The sequence below is a fragment of the Malaclemys terrapin genome, chromosome 4, assembly GCF_027887155.1.
Source record: "Malaclemys terrapin pileata isolate rMalTer1 chromosome 4, rMalTer1.hap1, whole genome shotgun sequence".
NCBI lineage: Eukaryota > Metazoa > Chordata > Testudines > Emydidae > Malaclemys > Malaclemys terrapin.
This window is the reverse complement of record NC_071508.1, coordinates 37,300,965-37,328,501: the sequence shown is the minus strand read 5'-3', so window position 1 is coordinate 37,328,501 and position 27,537 is coordinate 37,300,965. Positions and strand designations below refer to the sequence as shown.

Genomic DNA, 27,537 nt, shown 5'->3' with positions numbered 1-27,537 from the left:
TCAGGCCCTAAAACAGCGCTCTCTTCCCCAGCCTCTCTTCAAGCCTGGTCTATGCACAGAAACAGCATTGAGCCAACTCACAAAGGTGTTTAAACCAAGGCTGTTATGTTGACCCAGAGCCCTGAGTCGATGCTTCTATTGCTGTCTGTGTGTGGCTCGTTTCAGTTGAATTTAAACCTCTTTCTAATCGACTTAAGCTAAGTTTTATATCAGTTTGCAGCCAGGCAGCCTTGGGCATTGGTTTAACTAAAGCCACTTTAAATGATCACACCTGTAGCTAAATGGGTGCAAGTTTGAGTCTAGACCAGCCCCTAAATCCACAGTGGTACAGTGGGGAACTGCCAAGGGGTTCCTCCCTTCTTTACGATCCCTTCAAAGGGATTCCCCCCGCCCCAAAAAAGTTTTCCCCCACCCCTCCGCTTGTTTTTTCCCCTTTGAAATTCAAAGTCTTGCCCATGCTGAAGGCAACAGGAGAACTAGGGAGATGGTGCCCTCAGAAGTGCCAAAGTTGAGCAGCTAGAATGGAGAAGGGAGGGGGGCTTATCAGACTGTCTAGATCTGAGAAGTGGGGTGCCAAGTCTTAAATTAATGAAGGTTTTGCGTGCCAGACCGGAACCCCAGACTGGCAGTGGGCTGAGCTGCTCAGCCTGCTACCAGCTGGGGCCCCAGCCGCTGGCCCCACTCAGCCCGCTGCCAGCCCGTGTTCCATCCATCCAGGCCAGGACCCTGGCTGGCAGCAGCGTGCCACTAAAAATCAGCCTGCGTGCCACCTTTGGCACGCGTGACGCAGGTTGCCGACCCCTGGTCTAGAACTTTGTAGTGTTTTGTCTGCACACATTTAACTCCAGTGCTAATAAACACTGTGGAGAAAGGAAGCCTCTGCTGCACCCAGGGAGGCTAGAATCACAGGGCCACAGGCTCAGCTGGCGTCACGCCACTGGGGTGACTGAATTACACCCACTGAAGTCTGGCTCTAGGAGGCTAGAGATGGGCGAGACCTATTAGAGCGTGCCGTGCCATCCCATCCCTTCCAGCCAAGGCAGGATTATCCCCCTCCAGCAATTCTATCAGTGCTTCAGCCAGCCGAGTGCGAATGGTCTCAGTGGAGGAGTCCCCCCGTTTTGCCACAGTCAAACAGGGCGTCTGCACTAGCCAGCCCTTGGGCCCTTTTGCCTTTTGGGGAGGGGCTGACAAGCGACAGCTTTACCCACATCCCTGCCAAAGGCCTGAGACGCCCCCCTCTGAGTCATGCCGGGCAGCAGGCAGCGCCTGTGAGGGCAGCACACATAGCTCACAAGCACCCTCCCGAGGCAGCAAGGCTGGCTAGGAGCCTTCTTTATTGAAAGGGGAGGATGGGCTCTGTGGACTCAGTGACTCCCCCTCGGGCAGAGCCAGGCCAGCCTCCCATGTGCTGCTGCAAAGCCCCTCTGCAGCCATCGGGGTTTGAACTGGATGAGGTGGGAGTAGGGAATTTGGAGGAGAGATTGGGGCAGGGGCAGGGACAGGGCCCCCCCGAGGACACACTGGGCTCCAGCAGCCCCCTCCCTGCTCCACCCTGAGCCTGCAGAGACTTCAGGCCAGCTCGAGGTGCGGAGAACCTGATCATCAGCAGTGATGAGCAGCTGCCGATCCCACCGGCATCAGCCAGAGACACGGGTGATCAGTGCTGCTGAGAACCAGGCTTTGGGCCTCTCTTGCTGAGCCCCCTGAATCAGGAGCCATCTCTGGAAGATTTGGCCCTGATGCCCTGCAGCGTCTCACCCAGGAGAAGGCTGGGGCAGTACATTGCAATGCCACAAAGAGATGCCAGCCATGCACCATGTCCAAGGAGGATGCCCTGCCTGGAACACACTAAGCATGCAAAGACGGGGACAGCAAACAACAGGTGAGGATCATCTCTAGGGAAAGCTCCAGGGAGAGACAGGAGCCACAGGGGGCCCAGGAGGGTAGATGAAGCGGGAGGTCAGGGATCTGCCTGGGGGAATCTACAGGGTATAGACACAAGTAAGCGGGCAGGGGATGCACTCCAGGGCTGCAAGGAAGAGATGGTGGGGGCTGGGGCTCAGGCCTCCCACAGCTTTTCTCTGGGCTGAAGTTGGAGGTGTGCGGTGGGGAATGGGGGATTCAACTGCAGGTTTCCCATTCTCCTCTGGCAAACCTTCACCCTTGGAACAGATCCAAGTTGAGGCTTTGGCAAGGAAAGTAGCAGAGCCCAGCCAGGGGATGGAGACTACCCGGGGATGCGCTCTTGACTCTTAGGCATTTCTCCGAAGGTAAGCGGCTGAGCCCCACGGCCGTGAGAGCCGGGGCCTGGCTAAGCCAGCACCAAAGAGCAAGCCTGGCAGGGACCAACCCGAGATTACTCACGCCTACTTCCACGTGGTCCGACCCGCGGTCATCCTGCTTGTGGAGGAGCTCAAAGTAATAGCGTCTGGAGGACATGAGGCTGCACGAGAGGGAGAGAGGCTGGTTAGGAACCAGTGACCCTGACAAGGGTCTTCTAGCCCTCCCTCCTGGGGTGGGGAGCCCTCTGGCCCCAGAAGGCTGGTTCCAGGAGTGGGGGAGTACAGACAGTCGGAGGGGGCAGTAGCCTTATGCCGAGGGGTTTTATGGCGGGCTGGGAGATGAGCGTGTGGGGCAGTTCCCTCAACCCCACTGCAAGAGCCTGCTGCACTGTGGTGGGAGCAGCTTTCCCATCACCCAGGCAGAGGAGACCTCTCCTGCACGGGACAAGTCGACAGGGCTAGCCCGACAGGTCCTGGTGGGATTTCACAGGGGGCGTGAAGGAGCTGTGCCCGCTTCCCAGCTCTCCTCCCCACCTCCCAGGATGGCCCCCGCACAGCCCCCTGTCCCAGATACGCATTGTCCCTCCCAAGCAAGCCTTTGGCCAAGGGTCACAAATGGATCTTCCCAGCTCGCTCTCCCCCTGGGGCTGGGCCATGAGGAGCAGCTGCCAGAGCACCACTGGCTATGCGAGATGCCTAGGTTCCTCCCGCTGCCACTGGGCATGGAGCGGGAAGCTCGCTCTGATAGGTGCTCACAAAACCCCTCTGCTATTGCCTTTCTGCTCACCCTGACACCTCCTGGCTTACCACAGGGCAGCGTGGAGAAGGCTTCCCTGACACACAGTACCCCCAGCTCATCCCAGCAGGGATACCCTCACTAGCCGAAGCCTGCGTGGCGGGGATCCAACTGCTGCTACAGGTTACAATGCCTGAGTCTGCTGCCTCTCTCATATACCCGGGGCCTGTGCCTGGGTTTCAGCCTCCTGGCGCGGGAGGGGGAGATTGACATGGTGTTTCCTCTCTGGGCTCTGGGAGACACGAAGTGATGCTGTCAAGCTGCAGGCATTCTGCAAACAACCGTTCTGGAGGGAGTGGAGGGGGGTGGCGTTGTGGGCGATGTGGGAAGGGAGGATACGAGGACACAGGAGGGGGATGGGGAAGAGAGAGCGCTGCTGACAGCTCCACTCAGGCGACAGCAGACCCTGCGCCGAGCCTGCTGCTCTCTCAGTGCTGCCTGTCAGTCCCCAGCAGTGAGCTGAACGCTCCCTCCCCACTTCCTGGGGGCTGCATGGCATGCTGCCATGGGAACCCTGCCCAGTGCCCAGCGAGGGGAGTGCTGTCTGCCTGGATGGTGTGAGTCAGGGCCAGGGCCTGGCTCGCATTGCAAATGCCCTGCCTCTATGCTGTGGGAAGTGCTGGGAGGGAAGCCAGGCTGGCATCTCCTAGCCCACCCACTGCCCCGGGGCCCAGAGACGCCCCACGGACAGGAGAGGGGGCTGGTGGCCCCAACCCCTCAGCGTTCAGGCAGCAGCCATGGGAGCACTAACCCCGGCTACTAGTGTTCAAATGCAAGGGTGGAAAGAGACCACCGGAGACCTGCCCCCACCCTCGGCAGGCTCCGATTGAGAGGGAAACAGATGGACAAGCAGCCCCGCGGTAGCTGCCTCCGACGGGCATTTGGTGACCCCATCGTGTAACACCTCTGAGGGCCTGAGCTTCAGCAGCTGCAAGGCCAGGCTGGGGAGAGGGATTAGGGCGCTGGGCAGGGCTGTGGCCCCCCGGGAGGGATACCAATGCCTCTGCCTTCTGGCTAGGATCATACAGGAGCAGTTTCCTGCAGCTCCTTGTGCCAGGGCAGGGGCCCTGCACGCTGCCTGGGAGAGACTGCGGTGGCAGACTGGGATTGCAGGACAGGGCGAGGCACGTGGAGGTGTGGAGGCTGTGGGCCAGTTCTCTCACTTCCAGGGATACACAGTTCCTCTGGATGACGCCAAGCACGCACTGGGGCCCAGACATTTCAGAGAGTGAGGCTGCCAAGCTAGCAACCTCTGCTAAGGGGGGTTCCTGGACTGGAGTAGCAGGGGACGCTGCACTAGGAGATGGAGTCCACTGGCAGAGCCACGTGGGGCCCGGAGTGGGGCTAGCAGGGGGCTGAGGTCCACTGCGTAGGGGTAGTAAGCAGAAGCCAGCATTACCCAACTCTGCCACGTAGGTGACTGTGACACCCAGGAAGTTAGCAGCGGGCCTGGTGCGGTCGCTGTGAGAACAGCGCATTACCATGCATCGCCAGCTAACGCAGCCCAGAAATATCTGACCTCCCCTGGCTTTGTTTGAGTGCAACATGCTGCTCTGATTTCCCCTGAGCGCTCCGGGAGATCTCGCTCTCATGGCTCCAGGCTGGCCAGCCTCCCATCAGCTGGGTGTAATCGTGTGTGGCCTGTGCGCCCGAATGCCCCTGCCACCAACACTCCCCTCCCCACTTCTTTCACTGCCATCCTAATTAGATTAAGAGGATCATATTGTCCCCGGCTAATCATCTGCAAGGGCAGCTGCATTGCGTGACACCGGAAGCCTTCCGAGTGAAGGGACTCTGGACTAGTGCCAGGGAGGATGGGGGGGCGGGGGCGAGCAGCAGGGTGCAACCGTTCCTGGGGGGTGAGGGGGGGGGCACATTAGCCCCTTCCCACTGCAGTCCCTGGAGCCCAGCACTGCATTGGGAAGGGCCCCCCACAGGAGCGAGGGCAATAAGATCTGGTATAAAGCAACCTGGCAGATCACCAGTCTGGGGGAAAGGGGGTAACACACTCCTAAGCCCTTAGGTTTATTACCTCAGCAGTGGTACAGCTTCCGTGGCCACAGACCATGCTCTATGAACTACGACAAAGGGGCGGGGCTGGCACCACTCCGTTAAACCAGAGGAGCTCTTCCCTTTCTCCCCTCCCTCAGGAAAAATGAGACGTGTCTTTGGACTGTGGAACTCATTGCCACAGGGTGTCGTTGAGGCCAAACCCTTAGCAAGACGGAGACCAGGCCTTTACGTGGATCACAGGATATCCAAAGCTCTAATACTAAGAGGGGGCTCTGGAAAGGAGGTGAAGCTTCTTGCTTCAGGGCTTACGCTAACCTCTAGCTATTAGGGGTTAGGATGAGACATTCAAAGGGGGCCAGATTAGCCCAAATCTGCCTACTGTGGGGTTTCCTGCATCTTCTTCTGCAGCATCTAGTGCTGGTCACAGGCCAGTGGACTAGAAGGGCCTGGGTCTGCCCCAGTCTGGCTCCCTGCGTTGCTGTCAGTACTGTCAGAGAGCAGAGTTAACAGCAGGGAGATCTATTCAGGTGAAATTAAAAGAGAGGAGAAGAGCCAAACACCTGATGCTACAAATCAAGCAATCCCAGGCTAGGAAGGACGGCCTTGTGGTTAGAGAACAGGCCGGGAGCCGGGACTCCTGGGTTCTATTCCTGGCTCGACTTCCCTTCCCTGTGGCTCAGGTCTCCCATTTGCAGAGATAATACCTCCCGGGGCAGTTTGTTAGCATCCCCACTGTGCTGGCAGATTCCCAGGCGGGAGGGAGTGCAGATGCAGTACTGTTATGGCACACACAGGGGCCATGAGAAACAGAAGGGCTGGAAGGAACTCACAGCGGGCTGCTACCAAAGCGGCAGTAGAGAGGCTTGTCATGCCAGGGAAGGGGACATTCAGAGTGCGGGGTGTGGTTGGATCTGTTGCCCCTAACACAGGGGTACCAGACTGTGAAGCCCATTTATCCCCACAGTGCACCCCACACCACATGCTGAAATTAAAGGAGAGGCCACCGGCCCCGCTGAACTCAGGGGGGTTTGCGGGGGCCCAGCACCTCCACAAACAGGGCTACCCGTGCCTATTGGATCCTGGCAGCCTTCCCTACTAGCTCCACCAACAGCTAATGGGGGAGGCTGCTTGGGCTGCCCCCGGCCCCAGCAGAGGAGCAGTGCTGGCCAGCTGCCTGCATGGCCCATGGCCAGGCCTGGTTTGGGTGGTTCTGCCCTGCAGGCAGGGTCCCTGCTAGAATCCTTCCTGCATCTGGACGGATTCCCTCTTGCTTTTGCTGGGCTCCCTCCTCCTGCCTCCTTGCCAGAGGAGGATGCTCCCCCTGATGCTGCCGGAGAGGGGTTGGGGCTGACTCATGGAAGCCGTCAGCTCCGGGAGCTCAAGTGCAGAACAGAGCGAGCGTGGCTGTGACATGGAGCTGGAAGAAAGGACCACCCCCCCAGCCCAGGCGTTAATGCGCTGCCTGACAGCGAGCTGATGGAGCAGGCAGAGACAAGCCAGAATAGAGCTGTTAGCTCCAGCTAAAGCCATGTCGACAAGCAGCGTGCACGGGTGGCGGGAGAGGAACCCCTCACTGACACAGCAGGACATGGGTTGGTGGGCGGGTGTGGGGGAGATGGACACAAGGGGCAGGGAAGCAGGGCCAGATGGGAGGGGGAAGGAAGGGAGCGACGGGGCAGAGGTGATGGGGAAAACAAGGGAGTGGGGCTGGAGGTGGGCTTTGCTTGCTGTACACTGCCCCATTCCCCCATCCCTCTCCGGGACCCTGCTGGGGCTGAAGCTGGGCAAGGAAAGGACCAAGCGGGCGCAGGGAGGGTCCCACCTACCGGATAGGTTTGGAGACTTGAGAGCTGAACTTGGTGAATTCCCCTGGAGCCGTCCACTCGGAGCCCAGCTGGCGGGGGAGAGAGAATGCATGAGAGCTCGCTCTAACCAGCTGGCGGGAGCATGCCAAGGCGGGGCCGGGGGGCCTGAGGGAGCTCTAGCCCCAAAGGCAGCACCCAGGGGACTTGGTGGCCCGTGTGCCCATTCCCCAGCTGCTTTATTATCACCACCATCTAGCTGTGTTCGGACAGGGCCTGGGAACCTGGCCAGGGATCAAGTCCCCTCCATGCTCACTGCTGCGCTCCATGAGCTCCTAACATCAGACAGGATGTTACCCGCTAGCTCTCCCTTGCCACGGCTCCGTGCAGAATGAGCGTCACAGACAGGGGCTCCACGCAGGCTCAGGTAGCGTCAGCACAGGCAGCGTTCGCTCCCTCGAGAGCCAGCAGAGACCGTTCCAGGCCCCCAACAGAGGCAGCACCAAACCTGTCCTGCTTAGAGGGACAGCAGAACTCCCCTGCCTCACAGAGGAGCATGGCTGAGTATTGGCTATGCACATGCACAAGGGCTTCAGGCCGTACACTAATCACCCACTGGGAGAAATTAGGACAACAGCTATGGCTGGGGAGGGAGATGGTCCCACATCTGCCTACTGTGGGGTTCTTGCACCTTCCATGGAAGCAGCTGGTGCTGGCCACTGTTGGAGAGCGGACATGGGACTGGATGGACCCTTGATCTAAAACAACCCAGCCGTTCCTAAGACACCAGCGAAGCCTCACATCTGGTATAATGGATAGGGGTTCTTGCACACCCACTGTCGGCTGTTGTGGAGCCATTACGGCGGAGGTGAGATTTAAGAAGAGATTTGAAAAACAAAGTTGCCTGTGCGTCTGACAGCCATTGCCATGAGCTCCTAATGGCACTCCTTACCCTATGTATCTTCCCAGGGCATGAAGCCTGAGCCGAGCGAGAGCACGATTTCCAATCCACGGCCGGAGAGTTATTAAAGGGCAAACCCCCAAATGTTTCCAGGAAGGGGAAGAAAAGCCCCCTGTCCCCAGAATTTCCTTATTCGCCTGAACAGCTGGCCAGACTCTCTCGCCGGGCTTGCCGCCCAAGAACAGATTCACCCTCCAGGATCAGAGCAAGACAAAGACATTTCAGTCCCAGAGTTTGCGGGACATTTCTAAGGTGAAGAGCACAAGCATTTGATGTGAGAGTGCTGCTTCGGCCCTACTGCAGCGCTGCGGCTGTGACGCAGCACCTGAACACCCACGCATGATGGCGTTTGGTATCCCACGCTCCGGTCGTGACAACGTGGCCTCCAGATGTGATGGTCACAGCTGGATTCACTCATGTTTTCTATGGATCCCACTGGCAATTATCCCAGCTCCATTTGTACTTTAGCATCCCAGCTCGGGCTTCTCCTCTCCCAACAGATGGCATTGTTTGCAGGGAGATAATAAAGAGCGTCGCCACCCAGAGGGATGAGCCCAGGAGCGTTCACTGCATAGGCTGAGTGCTGTCAGGGGGATAGAGAAGTAGTTGAGCGGTGATCTGTACCTTGCCCACAAATGCCATCAGCCGGGCATTGGCTGGGATTTCATCAGAGCTGAGCCAGAACTCCGAGTTGTCGTCCGATGCTACGGAAAATTGGAAGTCCCCTGTGGAGCAAGGAAGAACGTAGTCATTAGTAGAAGACCATAAGAATGGCCATACTGGGTCAGACCAATGGCCCATCCAGCCCAGTATCCTGTCTTTCAACAGTGCCAGATGCTTCAAAGGGAATGAACAGAACAGGGCAATTATTGAGTGATCCATCCCTTGTTGTCCAGGCCCAGCTTCTGGCAGTCAGAGGCTTAGGGACACCCGAGCGTGGGGTTGCGTCTCTGACCATCTTGGCTAATAGTTATTGAAGTACCTCTCCCTCCAGGAACTTCTGTCTTTTTTTTTTTTTTTTTTTTTTTTTGAATGCAATTATACTTTTGGCCTTCACAAAATTTCCTGGCTATGAGTTGCCCAGGTAGATTGTGTGTTGTGTGAAGAACTACTTCCTTATGCTTGTTTTAAGGCTATTAATTTCATTGTGTGACACCTCATTCTTGTGTTATGGGAAGGGGTAAATGACACCTCTTTATTCACTTTCTCCACACCAGTCACAATTTTATAGACCGCTAGCATATTCCTCCCTTAGTCGTCTTTTTTCCAAGCTGAACAGTCCTGGTCTTTTTAATCTCTCCTCATACGGAAGCTGTTCCAGACCCCTAATCACTTTTGTTGTCCTTCTCTGTATTTTTTCCAATCCTAATATATCTTTTTTGAGATGGGGTGACCAGAGCAACAATGGAGCAAAGTAGCAGCAGCTGCCCCTGACGAGAATCCCCAAGACCTACAGGTTACAGTGTGGAACAGCGGCAGGTGAGCAGGGGTGATGGATGTTCCACGCACTGCGGGACAACGGGTAGGTGGGGTGATGATGGTGGCTGGGTCGCAACACCCATGTAACTCGCTATGTTAGGGTCCCTGCCGGAGCGCTCTCAAGCTACGCTGCTGTCCCGGGAGGGATCGGAGGTTGCTCATGCGGGCAGGGGACTGGACTTGATGACCTCTCGAGGTCCCTTCCAGTCCTAGAATCTATGAATCTCTGTACCTCAGAGCCATCTGGGCTATTGGTAGTGATGGTGGTGGTGGGGAGAGCCGGGGGGTAGTGGTATGGGATCCCTGCAGCTACACAGCTGCTCCTGCCTTGGGCCTGCGAGTGAGCAGGGGGCGTAGCTTTACGGAGCTCCCTGAAGCTGCATGAATAATCTCAGGCTCTCTTCTGGTCTTCAAACCTAGCAGTCTATGAACACCCCTGCCCGAGAGATGGGCAAGGTGAAAGGTAAGAGGCAGTGGTTCTGTGCAGCCCCCCAGCTCAGCCCTTATAGGTGAGGGGCAAGGGAGATGCTCACCATCCTTGAAGGGGTGGATGTACCCGAAGATCCGCAGCCCGTAATTCTTCCACTTGGGTGACACAGCCAGCTTCTTCACCATGGTGCGGGTCTGCACGCACCGGGAATGAGGGAGAGAGAGAGCGCGCACGCGCAGGGACACGTCACACCCTGGCCTTGCTCTGGGCCATGTCACACTAGCACCCACGCTCCTCGGGGAGGCAGGGGAGTGTGCCCCCCAGCCCTGCCTCCGCCCCACTGCCCCACCCTGCTCCGCGGGGTCCCTAGAGAGGGTGAAATTCCACTGCCAGGGCAGGGACCTCGGACCCACTTCAGTCCCACACCTTTAACACTCCTCATGGGGCTTGAGCGGGCCTCCTGATGGAGGAAAATTCCCCCCAGAGAGAGGTCCCATGGATCCCACAGGAGTTATCTGTCCAGGATTGGTCCCTAGGGGATCCCTGACTCACAGGCTCCCCCCCCACTGCAATGGGCTTTGGGTCAGGCCCTCAGGAATCCAAATGCTCTGGCAGAAATAAAGGTACCGGTCAGAGCAGATCAGCCAGTGACCCCCAGCCAAGCCAAGGGGAAGGGAGGGACGGCGCGGCCGCGGCGCAGCAAGGGGCCTGTACTCACGTGGGGAAAGAGCGGGAAGTGCAGGTTCTTCCTCAGGTGCCTCACGGCCCCTCCGCACCAGTCCTCGAAGACGTGCAGGTTCGCCTTCCCCTTGTACTGCAGAATGAACAGCCCCCACGGGGGCATGAGAGTGCTTCCCGGGCCGGGCCCCTACCCCCCACGGGGGTGAGAGAGCACTTCCTGGCCTGGGCCCCCACCCCCCACGAGGGCGTGAGAGCGCTTCCTGGGCTGGGCCCCCACCCCCTACGGGCTTACGTGAACCTCCCCGTCACCGACCAAAGACCATGCCCAAATCCCACCGGAGGCCGTGGGGAGATTCCCACGGGTGCTGGATCAGCCCCACTACACCAGGGGGCTCAGAGAGCCGCACGACACCACAGCAAGGCTGGGGTCAGCACGCCAGGAGGGGAGTAGCTCAGGGGGCCGTGGAAGGGAAGGGGGTGCGTAGCCTTGTAGCACATGCTCCCCCTGTGCCGGGTGGTGTTCCAGGGGAAACGTGGGTGCAGGTTGCTGTTTTTCTGGGGCGTTGAGTGTTTTTAACATGTTTCCTGCCCGGCCAGCCAGGCTGCACCAGGAGTCAGAGCAGCCCCAGGTTCCTCAGCCAGTCCACGTTACTGCCAGCTCAAAGGAAGATCTGTTTCAGTTCAAGCCACGCCAGCTCCCCAGCCCTGGCGCTGTCTTCAGCCAGTCCCGAGCTCTCCCCAAGGTGCTACGCAGCCACGGCAGGGCACAAATGTACTGGTGGCTCAAACCGGGGCAAATCCCCATGTGACGTTGCACTCCATACGCTTTATAAAAATATGTTTATAAGTATGAATATGATGTAACCGGAATATGCTTTATGCAAAAGGTCTCTTGTAAAGTATCATTACAAAGTTTATAATCTACTGAGTGTGGTCATCCTAGTTGTATGAATGTATCACTCTTGTATCTGAAACTAGGAATATGAAGTATAACTCTGAGGTCCTATTGTAATTACATAAAGTGTGGGCCATTGACTTGATGGCTCCCATTGACTAGGACAATTGACTGTGGATGGCTGTTTACTTGCAAGCCTCCACTGTATACATGCGGGCCAGCCCTGGAAGAATGGAGGAGGTCTCACAGGACATGTGAACATATCACATGATACTGGAATCCATCTTAAACCTGGTGCTTTTCCATTTAGGAGGAGGGGTGGGAACCCAGAGAGAGACAAAGGATTCCTGCCTTGTGTCAAAGCTATAAAAGGGGGTGGAGCAGGACAAAGGGGGTCCCAGTCATGAGAAAACCCCTGCTTTTCACCGAAGATGTCTGCTGGAACTAACAAGGTCTCTACCAGGGGAAAGGATTGGGCCCAGACTAGGAAGGAGTTTAATCTGGGAAAGAAGCTTATTGGAACATCTCTGAGGGTGAGATTTACCTGTACTCAGTTTCTTAATGTATTAGGCTTAGACTTGCGTGTTTTGTTTTATTTTGCTTGGTAACTTACTTTGTTCTGTCTGTTATTACTTGGAACCACTTAAATCCTACTTTTTATACTTAATAAAATTACTTTTGTTTATTAGTAAACCCAGAGTAAGTGATTAATACCTGGGGGAGCAAACAACTGTGCACATCTCTCTATCAGTGTTCTAGAGGATGGACAATTTGCAAGTTTACCCTGTATAAGCTTTATACAGAGTAAAATGGATTTGGGGTTTGGATCCCATTGGGAACTGGGTGTCTGGGTGCTGGAGATAAGTGACCTGCTGAGTGGTTTTAAGTTAAAGCCTGCTGCATTGGGGGTGTGGTTCAGACCCTGAGTCTGTGTTGCAGCAGGCTAGCATATCTGGCTCAACAAGGCAGGGTTCGGGAGTCCCAAGCTGGCAGGGAAAATGGGTTCAGAGGTAATCTCAGCTCATCAGGTGACGGTCCCAAGGGGGTCTCTGTGACCAAACCCATCACACCCCAGTCTACAGCAGGTCTTCGAATCTGGCAGGTCTTAGAAGCCCGCAGATACAGCCAATCCCTGGCTGATGAGAAAGCCAGCTGCCAGGAACGGGCCTAGCACTATATCCTAAATGCCCTAGACACAGCTAAAAGTTCCAGAGATCAGAGCCTGACCAGCTGCCCTACTCCTACACCTCTTTCATGGGCTAGCTGGGCCTCTCGGCTAGGGACCCAGGGATTGTTCCACCACTAACCCCCATTTCTTTCCCCTCTGGCTTTGTATTTTTGGCAACCCCCCTCCTGTGAACGTGGGACGGCCGCCGTCTTGGCCAATACATCAAGGACTCAATTGGGGACCCCCAGAGCTAAAAGGATGAGCCTGAGCTGCAGCTCCCTACCCGGAGCTCATCGCCTACAGATCAGGCACCTGTAAAGCAGACACCGGCGAGCTCCCGTTTACACCCCCAAGCCCAGGCCAAGCAGAGCAGAGGAGCGAGCGAAGCAGAGTTCTCAGCTCCTGGTGGACCTCCTGTCAGCAACCATTGCTAGCGTGTTCCTGGCTGAAATCAGGTGTGTGCAGGGGGGATCCCAGGCAGGGGTTCGAAAGGCCAGGATCCATGTGCGGTGGCCATGCTCAGGGAGGGGAGGACACGCAGGGAAGTGGTTGGGAACCCAGGTGCCCTTATTCCCTTTCCAAAGGCTCTGAGGAGAATCCAGTCGTTCCCCAGGGTGGATGCTGGCAGGGAGCAGAGGAGAGATCCGGGGCTGATGCCGCCCACAGACCAAGAGACCACCCTACCCATCTCCTCCATGCCCTGGCCTGGAAAGGCCTGTGGTGGGTAGAGCCCCAGAGCTGTGACTGATTAACACCTCCGATGGACGGATGGCTCACGTCACCGGGGTGGCTCTGAGGCAGGAGAGGGATCCCAGTGTCTGTGTGGGTTTACTGAGATGGTCGGCCAAGCCCCGAGCACCCTTCATCCCTAACGTGCTGCTGTGGGGCACCCTCCCAGCTGGTGCTCTGGCCCCCACATGCCAGCTGATGGTGACTGCCGCTCCACCGGCCAGGCCCTGCAGCTGGGGAGGAAGGAGAGGGGTGGAGCCAAGGGCAGCTGGAGAGGCAGGAAGGCAGTGACAAAGTGCGGGGAGTCTAGAGATGGGCTTGGAACCGGATGGGAGGAAAGGGGCCTGTGGGTGACAGGGCTAAGAAACTTCACGGGGTGGCGGGGGCACAGGGGAGGGGCAGGGAGCAGCGTCTCTGGGTAGCGGCCCCAGCAGTCTCCAGTCACTCCGCATGGGCACACACTGCCCTGGCCATGCCCAGTCCCAGCCCTGGGCGTCTGGGGAGGTTTCGGCACCTGGCAGCACAAGGAAACTGGGAATGGGGGGAGGGGAGACAGGGACCCCTGAGCTGTGCCCTGGAGATCAAAGGGTGCCAACTAACCACGAGTGCCAGCATAGCTCAGGGCTCCCTCCCCCCTCTCCGGTCCGGTCGGCTGTGCAGTGCCCCCCTCCCCAAGGGCTTGTAGCTCTCCTCCCCGTTGCTGGCTTTCACGTCAGGGCTGCAGTCGGGGTCAAACAACTAAGAATTGAGTGCCGGGTCCCAGTCTCCTGGATCTGCCTCCACTTGCACTGGAGAAGCTGAATCTCCGGGCTGTCTGTGAGGCAGGGACGCAGCAGGATGATGGACTCCAAGGTCTCGGCTCTCATTAATGCAAGCAGTACTATTAATGCCTCCCCTCCTGCTCAAGTGCAGCCGGGGGTTCGCTCGCTGCACAGCCCCCGCCCCAGCCGGGGAAGCGTGACCTGGTGATGCTCCACCACTATCTGCCTATCTGCTGCATCGATCACTGCCATGGCTTGTTACCGCCACCTGCTCCTGCACCTGTCCACTCAGCGGCCTCAGAAGAGCATCAGCGGGGAAAAATTCCCTGCCAAGAGCCACGCCTGCTCTGCCAACCACCACGCCCTGCCACCAGCCCTGCCAACCGCCATGCCTGCTCTGCCAACTGCCATGCCCTGCCACCAGCTGTGCCAACCCTGCCATGCCCTGCCTGCTCTGCCAACCACCATGCCCTGCCACCAGCTGTGCTAACCCCACCATGCCCTGCCTGCTCTGCCAACTACCACACCCTGCCACCAGCTGTGCCCACCACCACGTGCTCCCACCAGCCATGCCAACCCCACCATGCCCTGCCTGCTCTGCCAACCACCCCACCATGCCCTCCCACCAGCCATGCCAACCACCACACGCTCCCACCAGCCATGCCAACCCAGCCGTACCAACCCTGCCATGCCTTCCCACCAGCCATGCCAACCACTACGCCCTGCCGCCAGCCATACCAACCCCACCAGCCGTGCCAATCCCACCATGCCCTCCCACCAGCCATGCCAACTGCCACACCCTGCCAACAGCCACACCCTTCCTGCTCTGCTAACAGCCATGCCCTCCCACCAGCTGTGCCAAACACCCTGCCCTGCCAATAGTCACACCCCACCATCTCTAACAACCACGCCATGTGCCATGTCCCTAGAACTCCACCAACCACACCCTGCCAACAGCCATGCCACGCCGACTCTACCAATGCCCACCACCACCACGGCACCAGCAGTGCCAACTCCTACGCCCTGCCAGTAGCCACACCCCGCCAGCTGTAACAACCACTCCACATGCTACGCCCCTACAGCTTCACCAACCACACCCTGCCAATAGCCATGCTCCTCAGCTCTGCTAACAACCACACCATGTGCTATGCCCCTACAGCTTCACCAACTATGCCCTGCAATGAGCCATGCCGTGCCCACTTTGCCAACCGCCACATCGCACCAGCTCTGCCAACAACCACCCCACTACAGCGCTGCCAACCACACTGGGCCTTCGATGCCCACTGAACCGCAGCTGTGGCACAGAACAGGGCTTTTTGCCACGCACCAATGAACAATAACCCCCAAAACTGAGCTGTCGCCGTCTGGGAATCTGCAGGGGAGGTGCCCACTTGGTTTGCTTGGGGGATCAGGCGTGGGGATGCTCCCACACCCCAGGCAACGGCTGCCCTCTCCTGCAGTGCTGCCATCCCAGAAGGTTTGCTTCCCCTCACAGCTCCCGGGACCGGGTGGAACCAGAATCTAGTCCACTTTGGCCCTTACGCCTGTGGGGTTACTGCCACGCTTGCGATCCAGGGCCAGTCCTCGATCGGGGTAACCTGGCTGGATGAGGATCTGACCCACGATATCTGGGAGCAGCAGAGACCGGCAAGGTGAGCCCACTCCCCTCTCAATGGGGCGTCTGCACAGATGTCAGCCACAGCACCCCACCATGTCACAGCATGCTGATCTGCAGCCCCGGTCGCTCTCTCCAGGTTCTAGGAGCTCCCCACAGAGGCCTCGCACCCAGGACCGCAGCCAGCCCCCAGGCAAAAGGGCTTCGTTACATCCACCAAACCCATTGTAGGACGGGGAACTAACCTCCCGGGGCGTCTAACAGGTAATTGGATTCGGTCCCGGAGCAGAGCCCACCACGCAGCACAGCAGCCTGGGCTCCCTGCACCGATGGTGCTCGCTCAACTGAGAGATGCAGTCATTTGGGAGGCAGCTTCCCGTCCTTGGTGTGATCAAAACACAGCCTCCGCCCAGGGAGCAGCTCTCACACACCCACCTCCCAAGCACTGTGCTAACAAGCCCCTCCCAGCGACAGCCCTGGGACTTGCAGAGATCGCCTCCACTCCCTGTGGCAGAGGCAGCCGAGACACTGCTGGCATACGGCATGAGCTCATTAGGCAGAGATGCCTGGCACAGGTTTCAGATGATCAGGCCCTGCTGCTGAGCTCTGACCTGAGCCCTGCTCTTACTACTGCTCTGCTGGAGGGCAGCGCAAAGGGGGCCTGGGCCAAGTTGTCTGCTGCCGCGTTTCCTACACTGAGCCATGATGAATGAAGAACTCCATGGCTTCTGCTCTCCCCCAGCTGTGTGGCTGATGCTGTCGCCAGGCCGGGAGCTCATATGCAGGGAGGCCTTGACCCAGCACAATCAGTCAGAGGGGAAGAGCTGTTTGATGATCCTGCAAGTTCTCCAATGCCTGTCCCCCTGTCCCAGCGTCGGCTCCCCAGCTCCCGCACTGTCAGCGAGGACGGCTTTCACCCCCCCGCCCCGACATGCCCTAAAGACGTGCCCTGCCCAGCTCACCTGCTCGTTCCATGGCAGAACACGCTTGGTCACATTCAGCCGGGGGGGCCTCCCGGCTCCATCCGCCCCTGGGCCTCTGGAAAGCCAGCCATCAAAGCCCTGCCCTTCGCCCTGCTGGGAAACCGAGGACAAGGTGAGAGAGCAGAATCCCGGGGAGGGGCCAGGGCAAGAGGAGGAGGGAAAAGGGGTGACATGGATGCCTACCACCCCAACAGGCTTTTCAATCACCAGGCCCAATTCTCCATGGGTGTCCAGGAGCAGCTGCACTCAGTGGAGTGGGACTGCTTTCCACCAGCAGAGCTTTTGGCCCAATGGAGCACTTCCCCGGCCCCTGAAATGCAGCCTCCTCCTGAGGCGATGCTGCACGGCGGCTCAGGGCAGGCGGCGAAGACGAATCCCGTCTCCAGTGGGGGAATGTCAGGCTGGTTAATTGGAACGACCCCAGCGGGGAGGCTGGCAGGGCTGACTCATTTGCCAGAAGGGCCAGGGGATCTAAACATCTCTTGTGAGCTGCCAACACCCAGGCGATGGGCCTGGGGGCCATTCTGTGACCCAGCAGGAAGCCCTGTGCGTGCGGGAGAGCAGAGAATTTTCCTGTCTAACCCAGAGATGGCCCCCGGTGCCTGTCCCGGCGCCTCCCCAGCACCCCTAAAAACCCAAACAACGACACAGGACCATTCTTGGGGATCATTTGTATTACAGCAGCACAGAGAGGCCCGACTAAGGGATCCGGGCCCCACTGAGCCAGGGGCCATGTATCCCCAACAGAGTCAGCCCGACCCCACAGAGCTTACAGCCCAAGCATGAGACAAGCATGTCCCTGAACAGGGTGATAACAGCCATGGTGATCTCCGTCATTTCCTCCTCAGCCAGGCGCGAGGGGAGCAGACAGACTGAGCATATTATGCGGGGGGAAGAGAAGGGGTTAAATGTATCCATTAAAGGAAGGGCAGCGCAGTGAGTTGTGCATGCTCTGTACTAGCCGGAGCCATTTCCCAGCTGGTGGCTTTGTTCCTAGTGGCAGGGAAGTTGAGGGAGCAAGGGTAGCTGCCCATAGAGAGGCAGGGGCCGCCCGGGGATGGGAGACTGTGAGCTTAGCGAAACAGGGGACTGGCCAATGGGATCAGGCTTGCTCATTCAAAGTATAGTACCACTGACCATCCCACAGCTGTGTCAGCAGAGGTGGATTTCAAAGCAGGGGCTGGTCAAAGCAGGCGGCTGGAGAAGAGGGCTGCATGGGGAAGATGAATGCAGACGGGGGTGCCCTCTGCTGCCCGCTTTCCTGGCACGTGCAGGGACGAGGCAGAGGGAGGCAGGAGATGAACCAAGCCTGCCCCAATCCTCTTGTGCCATCCGCTCCTCATTACACGGAGACAAATTACCGTGGCGACTGGGGTACTCGAGAAGGAAACAAAGCGCCTCAGCCCATGATAAACGACTCCTTGTCAAGCTCCCCGTCTGGTGGAATTAATTCCCAGCCAGCTGCGCCCAGCGTGGGGAAGGGAGCAGGGACGGAGCCTGGAGCTGCAGACACCCAGCCAGACCAGGAGCAGCGCTGTTTGGTTCCATGGCAGCTGGGGAAGGGATCTGGCTGGTGAAGTGCGTGGCACAAGCTCGGGGCTGCCCCAGGGGTGAACAGGTCTCTGGTGGGAGCCGCGAGCCTGGGAGCACAGCGAGCGCTGTACCTACGTGCAAATGAAACGTGCGTGCAGGAGGGTGGGGAGACGGGGCCCTGCAGCCCGGGCAGCTCATTACAGGCTCTGGAAAGAAGAGGCTCCAATTGTGGTGTGCAGTAGTGGCGAGAATAGCGGAGGGCGTCATGACAGGGGGTCCCAGCCCTAATTCACAGTAACCCACTGCGCAAACTCGGAAAACTCATTTAACTGCTTGGTGCCTCGGTTTCCCCATCTGTACAAGGGGGAAAGCACAATCCCGACCCCTGCTATCCAGCACTGCGTGAGAGCCCCTCTGATGAGAGGTGCTCGCTGTGTCGCTATATCCACAGGCACAGCCTGACGCTGGCGGATAGCTGCTATTTGATAGACCTCAGGATGGCTCACAGTCTTTGCTGCTCTGGATTTCACCCCCCACTCCAGAGGCGAGCTGTCTGCCAGCAGCAGCACCGGTGAACTTGATCCAGGCACTGGGTGCCGAGAAAGAACAAAAGCCTTGGTCAACCCCAGTAACCGCAGTTACTCTGAGCCCCTCCCGACCCAATCCCAATGTCTCCCGGCAGCGAGTGAAATAAGGGGTGGTCTTGTGTCCTGGAGGCCACAGGAAACTCCCGCAGGATGTGGGATAAGAGGAATGGACTCGGTGGGTGTGAGGGGGACAAGCTCAGAAAAGAGGTGGGGGGCAGAATACTGGTTTCTGAGAGCTACTCTCAAGACATGAATGTGAAGGGGGAGAGCAGGCTGTGAGTGGCATTCACCAGAAGCAGAGCCCAGAGACATCAGCCTGGTCACTCCCCACGTTCTGTAGTTCACTAGTGTAACACCCGTGCAAGGGTATGAGTATGGTGCAATCAGGGCTCCCACATTCCTAGTCGAGCCGTGCGTACAAAGTCTAGTTGGCTTTGGCGAGTGTCACAGGTCCTGCCCCGCAGCACCAGGCCTGGGGGAGGAGAAAGCGTTTCCATCTGCTCCATGTCTCCCTTTTCTCCTACTCGGTCTCCAGCTAGGTCATGTCAGTTTCACAGCACGGCAAGAAACTGATGAGGGCCAGCAGAGCACCGGGTCCCAGGGCAGCAGAGATCAGAGCACTGTGGCCTTCGTAAACGGATGCCCCCGTGGGCTGCTGGAGTTCGGGGCTGTAACAGGTAACGTACACCCGGGTCACAGAGACCCAGATGTAGTCATTGATGGAGCACACAAGTTGCTACTCAGGGACTTGTCCTTGAGCAGCTTGGCTGACAGGGAGCTCAAAGCCCAGGGCTGTCAATGAACTCCACAAACATCTTTCCCAAGGCTGAAGGGGCACAAGGAGCCACCTGAGGATTTTTGTGCACAGAGCTATCGATCTCCAACTCGGGGGGGTTGGAGGGTGATAACAATCCCTCATATACAGCCGCATAGCTGGAGAATCAGGAGTTGGTTCTTCTATGACAGACACCTCCAGTCTCTCAGGGCAGCGCACGGTTTCAATAGGGAGGGTTTAACAGCTACTTGAGACACCATCCCCATGCCTGCGCCTTAGCCGAGGCTGGCATCAGGTCACTACAAAGGCACTGCTCCTCTGGGACGGTGACCTCCAGGGCCAGACTCAGTTGCTTCCAATCTCAGCTGTTTTCCCTGCTGCCTTGTTCAAAACAATGGCTGGTTAGATTTTTGTTTTACTTTAAACCAACATGCACATGTACACCCCCTCCCCCCCGCCCAATCTCCCTTAGAAGGGATTCCACTCAATAATTCCCCATCAGGCAGAGAACCAGCTCCTCCACCATCAAGGCGAATGCTTTGAAAAGCTAAAAAATGGGCTGGTCTATTGGAAACTGAGAGGGGGCAGCTGATAAGAACAAGGAGCAATGGTCTCAAGTTGCAGTGGGGGAGATCTAGGTTGGATATTAGGAAAAGCTTTTTCTCTAGGAGGATAGTGAAGCACTGGAATGGGTTACCTAGGGTAGGGAGGTGGTTGAATCTGCACCCTTAGAGGCTTTTAAGGCCCAGCTTGACAGAACCCTGGCTGGGATGATTTAGTTGGGTTTGGTCCTGTTTTCAGCAGGGTGACCAGATGTCCCAATAAAATCAGGACCGTCCTGCTATTTAGGTGTTTGTCCCGCATCCCAACCGATCTTTGGTCAGGACACAAGTTGTCCTGATATTTCGCTCCGCTGGCAGCGCTGGTTTTTTTGTTTTGTTTTTGCTCTGCTGGCAGACACCCCCCCCCCCATGTGTCCCGATATTTTCTTCCTCTCATCTGGTCACCCTAGATTGGTCTAGATGACCTCCTGAGGTCTCTTCTAACCCTAATCTTAGGATTCTATGATCAGCGTCCTCTGGCTGATGCCAATTCCAGCCAGAGATAGACAGGGGCCCCACCGTAACATCCTGGGCTAATCGGGAGGCTGGGAATCCCAAATGGAAACATTTGCCAATCACAAAGTTAGGGGGGTCTTTGCTGGCTGGTGAGAGCAGCTGGCTGTGGGCAAAGAGTTAAAAAGGAGCTGGTTTGTGCAGCAGGGAGAAGCAGCGGGAAACTATTCCCTGTGCAAAGGTTAAGGCAGCTGGAGAAGGGATGTGATTATTATTGATAGTTTCTCTGGCCCCGGGAGTGGGAGGTGCTTGCTGGAGCTTGGCAGCGGCACCTATCTGTTTTATTCCACTAGGCAGCCGGTGTGGATTTGCCGACCAGCGTTACCCATAGGGCAGCCAGTGCCCTGCAATGGGGAGCTCAGCCCCCTCTGCCACAGGTACCCCCATCAAAGAGCCTCAGTGGCAACGAGAGGGTTTGATCCATCATTACAGCAGCGGAGGGTTCGCGCTGCACCAGCTCAGGGCACATCACTGACTCTCCCCGGCCGGGGGCCTGGCCTTATGAACCCAGCGTGGAGCCGGTTTGGGGGGCATTCCGCGTTCCCACCCCGGCTCTCCCTTTCTGCTCATCTAAGCATTGATTTGCTCGATGAGTGTATGGCTCGGAGGTGGGGCTTATCGATCAGGGTCTGGCTAATTGATAGTGGGCAGTAAGTGGTATCGGTAATCCGTCCATCTGCCATTTCCACTCGCTGGTTGCATGGCTGTGATCCCATCACAACCAACGTTCACCTTGGCACGTCATTGCTGTCCCAGGCCCAGGGGCTGCTCCCCGCACCAGCCATTCCCAGCATCACAGCTTGGCTTGTATTTATTTCTTGGCCCCCCTACGTTCCCTCTGAGGCTGGACTCTCATTAGTCTCATTCTAAATATGAGGCAACTAGAGCCCAAAGAGGTCAAGTGACTTGCTCAAGGTCACACAGGAAGCAGGTGGCAGAGACAGAAATTGAACCCTGATCTCCTGACTCCCACTCCAGAGCTTTAATAACAAGCCCACCCTTCTTCCTCCCTTCCCCTCAGCTGGCATTGCCAGTGAATGCTCCTCTGGGCTCAGCAAGGCAGAGATACAGTCTGCCCAGCAGAACTCGGGGCGGGAGGATGTTGCCGGCTCCTGATGCGGTATGAGGAGCTGCTTGCAGAGAGAAGGGGCAGGAAGTCTGAATGGCTGCTTCTGCTGGACATGCTCACTTAGGGAGACTTCCCTTTCCTTGGCATTTAAGGTCTCTGGGCCCTGCCTGTGGTGCTGTTGGCTCTGCAGCGAACACAGCTGGCGGAGGAGTCTACCGGGACTGGAGATCTCGCCTGATACGGCTCACGTTGCCCCCGTACCAGGAGTGACGTAACAGTGCTTCTGGAAGGCTCTGTTATCCCCAGGGGAATGGTCCCCAGTGCTGAGAACAAGAGAAGCCCAGCCCACCCTCCACTACCATGGAGAACTTGGCAGAGTGGAGCCGGGCACCCAGGGGCTGGAGCAGAAGTGACTGGGTGGGGCGTGCCCACTGGCTAAAACAGGGCACGCCCCACCCACTCGCCCCCAGCGTGAGTCATTAGGCTAGAGCACAGGCCACCCGGAGGCGGGATTCCTGTTTGGTTCTCCTCTTCCTTTTAAAGGGATCAGGCTGATCCAATTGCAGGTGTGTGTCTCCCACTTTAGAAGGATTAGGCCAGTGCTCGCCTTCATGCCACAACTCGGGATTGACTCAATTGTCCTGATCGACATGGACGGTGCAGTAATGCTTATGCCTCTCTCTGGGCAGGCTACCCTGTGCCAGAAGTCTGTTACTAACCAGGACAGCTTGAACAGGGGGTGTCACCCCACTTCTCTTCCAAGAGGAGCCCTCTGCAACATCTCGCTCAGCCCTTTAAGCAATGGGCCATGCACGGCTTTTACTGCAAGTTGATCTTTCAAGAGGTATTCATGGCAGCAGAGCTGGGAGCTCCCCCACTCAGCAGCGCTAGCTCCCAGCCTCGCCTTTCCACCACAGCTTCTTCCAGCACCGAGCCTCCAGTGGTAGGACCTCGTCAAGGTACATCCACCCAAGCAGGGCCCACAGAGCCGTGCTGGCCAAGCAAAGCAGCATCCGGTAGAGCTTTATGAACGGGTGCTTGTTATTAACCATGCCCCGTTGGTATGCAGCACTGCCCTCTAGTGCACAGAAGCAGATCTGCTCCTGTGGGGGCAATTATCTTGCTCTCTCGTGGCTGACGTGAGCGCCAGTGCTGCTAATTAGAGTTTGCAGGAAAATGGACAAAACGTCCTACACGTTTCTTTGTTTCCATTTGCTCCTTGATGTTTTCCATCTGTTGCCAGCGGAGGGAGATTAATCGGGTCTCTCTGGGCAGGGGACCGGGAGTTCAACTCATGGGCCTGGCGCCTGGGTTGGAGTCCAGCTTGCAACTGGGACGTCTGCAGATGAGACTCCTTGTCGATCAGTCGTGCTCCCATCCTCCCCGGCTGGAGACAGAGGTGTCAGGTGCATACAGACGGCACCTGCATGCCTGGCCATTCTCCATGCACCATGTCCGACAGGCAGATCTACAGCATCTCCAAAGGCACCTTGCAAAAATTAAAGCCCAATCCATGGTAACAACCCCAGGAGAGACAGCGCCACTGAAGGGACGTTGCCCACCAGAAACCTCTCTGGCACCAAACCCTCTGCCCGGTGCACGTTCAGTCAGCTACACCGCCGCAAGAGACCAGAAGGTTTGCTATGGACTGGGGACTCTTCTGCACACATGGACCCCAGGGGTGGGTGAATCCAGCAGCCAGACTGCTCCCAGAGCAGGAGATTGCTGAAGTGAAGGCGGAGAGCGGGGCAGGTTTTTGAAGCAGGTCTCGTTTATATTACCCACTCCCGTCTGGCTCTGCAGTGATTTAGAAGCGAGCAGTGGAACAGGGGATCCAAAGGCAGCATGGCTCAGGGGATCAGAGATAAATGCCTTGGAGTGAACTAACGATGGGAGAAGGGGAGGTCTTCAGGAAACATAAAATGCTCTGAGTTCTTCCCCTTCCCTTTGGATGCCAGTGGTTTCTTCTTTCATCCTCTCTAGGGCCTATTAATCGCCTCCCACTTGACATTCCTGGGGGCTTTTGGGAGACCCCAGCTGTTGGTCAGTGTCCTCCGAGCCTTTGGAGCACAGATTCATGGATTCCAAGGCCAGAAAGGCCCATTGTGATCATCTGGGCTGAGCTCCTGTATGTCACAGACCAAAGCACTGCCCTAGAATAATTCCTAGAGCAGAACTTTCAGGATAACCTCCAACCTGGACTTTAAAATGGCCAGTGATGGAGAATCCACCACAAACCTCTGTAAATTGTTGCAGGGATTAATTACCCTCGCTGGTAAAAACGGACGCCTTCTTGCCAGGCTGAATTGTCTAGCTTCAGCTCCCAGCCGAGTGCACAGCCCCTCATAACGATGGCCCCGGGGTAAGTCTGTCTAGACTCCCCCCCTCCCAGTGACCGTGCAGTTGCTGATACTGCCCCCTGGCAGGCTGCATGCTGCGGGTCTGATTTAATTACCTGGGCACCTGTGATTCTAACGGCGGCAAAGAAAAATGGACAGGAGGGAAAAAATAGCATCCCGCTCTTGAGTGCGGCAGGGAAGAGGAAAGCTCCAATCAGCCCCTCTCCAGAACTCTCCCTGCTCCTGACACAACCTGCCTTGGGAGGGACTAGGAACACTCGGGCCGTCCACCGGCAGCACAAAGATGGGCATGGAGGGGGAGAAAAGTGACTTGCCCAAGGTCACTGAGCGAGTCCCTGGCTGTATCCGTCTGATAGCCTGCATCTCCCAGGCCTGCGTGCCGGGTACTAGCCCATGCTGGGCGCCCTGACCCGTTTACGGAGATACACCCATGCAGGTGCCAGGCATTTCACAGCTGGGGATGTGAGACGTGGCAGTGGTGCCCTGGCACGGGGACTCAGACGCAGGAAGATAGCAAGAGCAGGGATGTGAAGGAAGTAGGGAGGAGGAGAAAAGATGGAGAGAGGAGAGGAAAATGAAGTAGTGTTGGGGGTGTCCTAGTCTTTTAATCTGTGTCTGTGCAGCGCCTGGCACAGCCGGACCCTGATCTTGATCTGGGCCTCCATGTGCTACTGGAATTAATGATACAGAGCTATTCGTTATTTGTAGGCATGCCAAGAGCCCAGGCTGTCCTGGGAACCCCATCACGCCAGGCCCTGTACACTGCACAGTAAGGACCAGAAGACATGACAAACCAGCCCCGTTTTACAGATGGGGAACCGAGGCACAGAGACACTCAGTGACTTGCCCTGGGGCACTCAGGGAGTCTGTGGCAGAGGTGGGAATCAAACCCAGACCTCCCAAGGCCAGCCTTCCTCTCCAGCCCCTGCTTGTCCAGAGACCTTTGCTGCTGGGGTACAGTGAGCAAAGGTTCCCTGAGCGCACCGGGACGCAGAGGCTGAAGGGACCACGCAAGAGGGCAGCCCCTGGAGACGCCGGGGAGGGCACTGCTGTGGCCAGCAAGGAAGGTAACAAGTACATCACACGCCTGAGCGAAGCGTGTGGCAGCCAGGGGAGACAGGCGGTGGCAGATAAATGCTATAAACAAAGAGGAGCCCATTAGGATGCATGGCACTACGGAAGTAATTAGCAAACTTTGTCTAAACGAACTAATTGAAGCCCCAGAGGAGGGGAACAATGCCCTCTGAAAACGTGATTAGACAGGCGGCATAATTAGGCTTTGATTGTTTGAAAGGAAGAATTCCTTCCGCTCCCTTGGAAAGTTTACCCGAATTCCAGAGCGGCCTGTAGAAGATGTGCTGCTGGGGGGGATGGGGAGGAGGTTTGAAGGTGTCAGCGCAGGGCAGAGGAGGAGGCAGCTGGTACTAGCGCCATCCAAGTCCCTCTCACGCTGGTTCCAAAACTCAGTGGCACTTCCGTGCCGATTTCTGGAGGATTCGCTGGGGTCCCCGGGGATGGTGAGAGCTCTGCGGTGCCACAGGCTCGGTGCCCCCTGCCCCGTGGCATGGGCCCTGGGGGAGTGGGGAGATGATGGGTGGGATCCATCCATGTGGTACCGGTGCTGGATTCCTACACACCAAAGGGGGGAAGCCGCATCCACCAAGCCTATTTCTCTCCATCTCATGACTGCCTAGCATGCAGCTGGCTCTCATTAGCAGCACACGGTCAGGAAACCCAAATAAATGGCTCTCCACTCCCCGGCCACCGCTCCGGGCGGCTGAGCTGTAGCAGATAAAAGCTTCTCTGTTCCTTGGCACAGCGGGGCCGCGGTGGCTCCGTGCCATGGCTCGGGAGAGCGAGGGGCTCTGCCAGAGGAGGGGCTGGGCACCAGCAGTCATGCCTTGCCCTAGCTATAAGGAGCTGCCTGTGGACGGCAGCCTCTGTAATTAACAGGCCGCCGAGTTTAAACCGCTCCGGGCTCCAGTTTTCCATCTCTGTTTTTTTAGCCCGATGGGTTTGCTTTGGATCTAGGGAGCTATTTCAGCCGTGGCTGTTTTTCTTTCCAACCAGGGAACTTTCCCCCTCCCTGCACTGACAGAGGCAGCAATTCACAGCCTGGCTCCCCTGAGCTGGCCGCTGCTGCAGGGACAACTCTCCTGTTTGCTTTCAGTGCTGGCGGGAAGATGGGCGTGTTATGTTCATATGTGGCAAGGCTCTGGTGATCTGCGAGATGCCCCTCCCGGCCTCGCTCGGGGGGCCACCACCACTGAACTGATGGGAAGATGGAGAACAGGCAATGGGGCTTTGCCTTGAGGCAGCCCGCCCCCGGCACAGACAAGATCCACCATTACCACCACAATTACAGCGAACCACCACTTCAAGCAAGCCTTAGCTCCGCCAGCACCAACCGCCGCTCAGCCTGGCTGTGCTAGCGGGGGCATCAGCGCAGGTACCCAACAGCTGGAATGGGGCAAATCCCTAGGGTCAGCCTGGCTTTGCTTTTCAAAGGGGCAGGTTGGGTTCAGATCAAAGCAGGGAGAACCCCTGGCTGGCTGGGAGAGCTGCACCCTCCCACATACTCACCTGCCTCCCACAGGTCAGTAGGGACTGCAAAGCGGTTTGAGACGGTCAGATGATGGGGCAAGAAACGCTCACAGGGTTTTCTGCTCAAGAACGCCCTGGCGGGGCACCCTATGACAGCACCGCTTCCTCTCTGGAGCCCGGCTAGTGCCGTCTGACGGGCCGCAGCTCTTGGGAAAGCATTGGCAACCTTTGCAGCCAAAACCGGGGCCGCGATCTCCCCTGTCTCCGCACCCAGCTCAGGAGCTATTTCAGTTCCCTCGGTAACCCCTGCAGGAGCCATTTTTAAGCTAAACTTCCTTGTTCTCACACAGCCAGGGAGAACGTGCACCAAGAGATCACCCCCTGGCTGCCTGGGCTCAGCAGAGGGGCTGGGGGCAGAGAGCCGGGGGCAGGAAGGGGCCCATGCATAGCACCCAATCTATGCTCTGGAGTTCAATGTGTGTGGCTGGGGAAGGGCAGCACCACACAGATCCCCATGCCAGGGGCTGTGGCGTGGCGTGAAGAGCCCTGGCCGCACTGCGGGAGGCACGAAGGAGCCCTGCTGTCGGGCACATTCCGCCTGCACAGGACAAAGGCAGGCACGATGCCCTTGGGTGCTGGCGGGGCACAACCCACGGCTATAGCTACTTCCCCCTCCTACCTGGGCTTGCTCAGCCTCTAACAGGGGCCAGAGCTGGAGCACCTCTCAGTGGCCAGAGGGAAGGGTGTAGCCACATGAGGGCTATTGGGGGGGGCAGCGAGAAGCAGCCACCCAGGGCCGCTGGCTGGGTCCCACTTAACAGCCGCCTGTGCTCCAATGACGTCCCCGAGACGAGACAGGGGCCAAAGCCACAGAGAGGCTAAGTGTTCAGCTCTGGCCTCTTTCCATCCCCCTAAGGGAGATCAGCCATTAGTGCCTCAGGGGCGCTCCCCCCGCC

General features: G+C 57.6%; 1 protein-coding gene across 2 annotated transcripts in view; it reads right to left on the bottom strand.

Annotated features, from left to right (window-relative positions):
- The window catches only part of B4GALNT4 (beta-1,4-N-acetyl-galactosaminyltransferase 4), a 126,157-nt gene that overhangs the window by 26,333 nt on the left and 72,287 nt on the right, over positions 1–27,537 (bottom strand). Inside the window, exons 3-8 of one of the 2 annotated variants that reach the window (XM_054025915.1) lie at positions 16,578–16,691; positions 10,485–10,580; positions 9,870–9,960; positions 8,482–8,582; positions 6,921–6,988; positions 2,368–2,446 (exon numbers count right to left, since the gene is read on the bottom strand). In XM_054025915.1, the coding sequence (XP_053881890.1) occupies positions 2,368–2,446; positions 6,921–6,988; positions 8,482–8,582; positions 9,870–9,960; positions 10,485–10,580; positions 16,578–16,691 (549 nt within the window). The remainder of the gene's footprint in view (positions 1–2,367; positions 2,447–6,920; positions 6,989–8,481; positions 8,583–9,869; positions 9,961–10,484; positions 10,581–16,577; positions 16,692–27,537) is intronic. The other variant, XM_054025916.1, reaches the window with a different exon arrangement.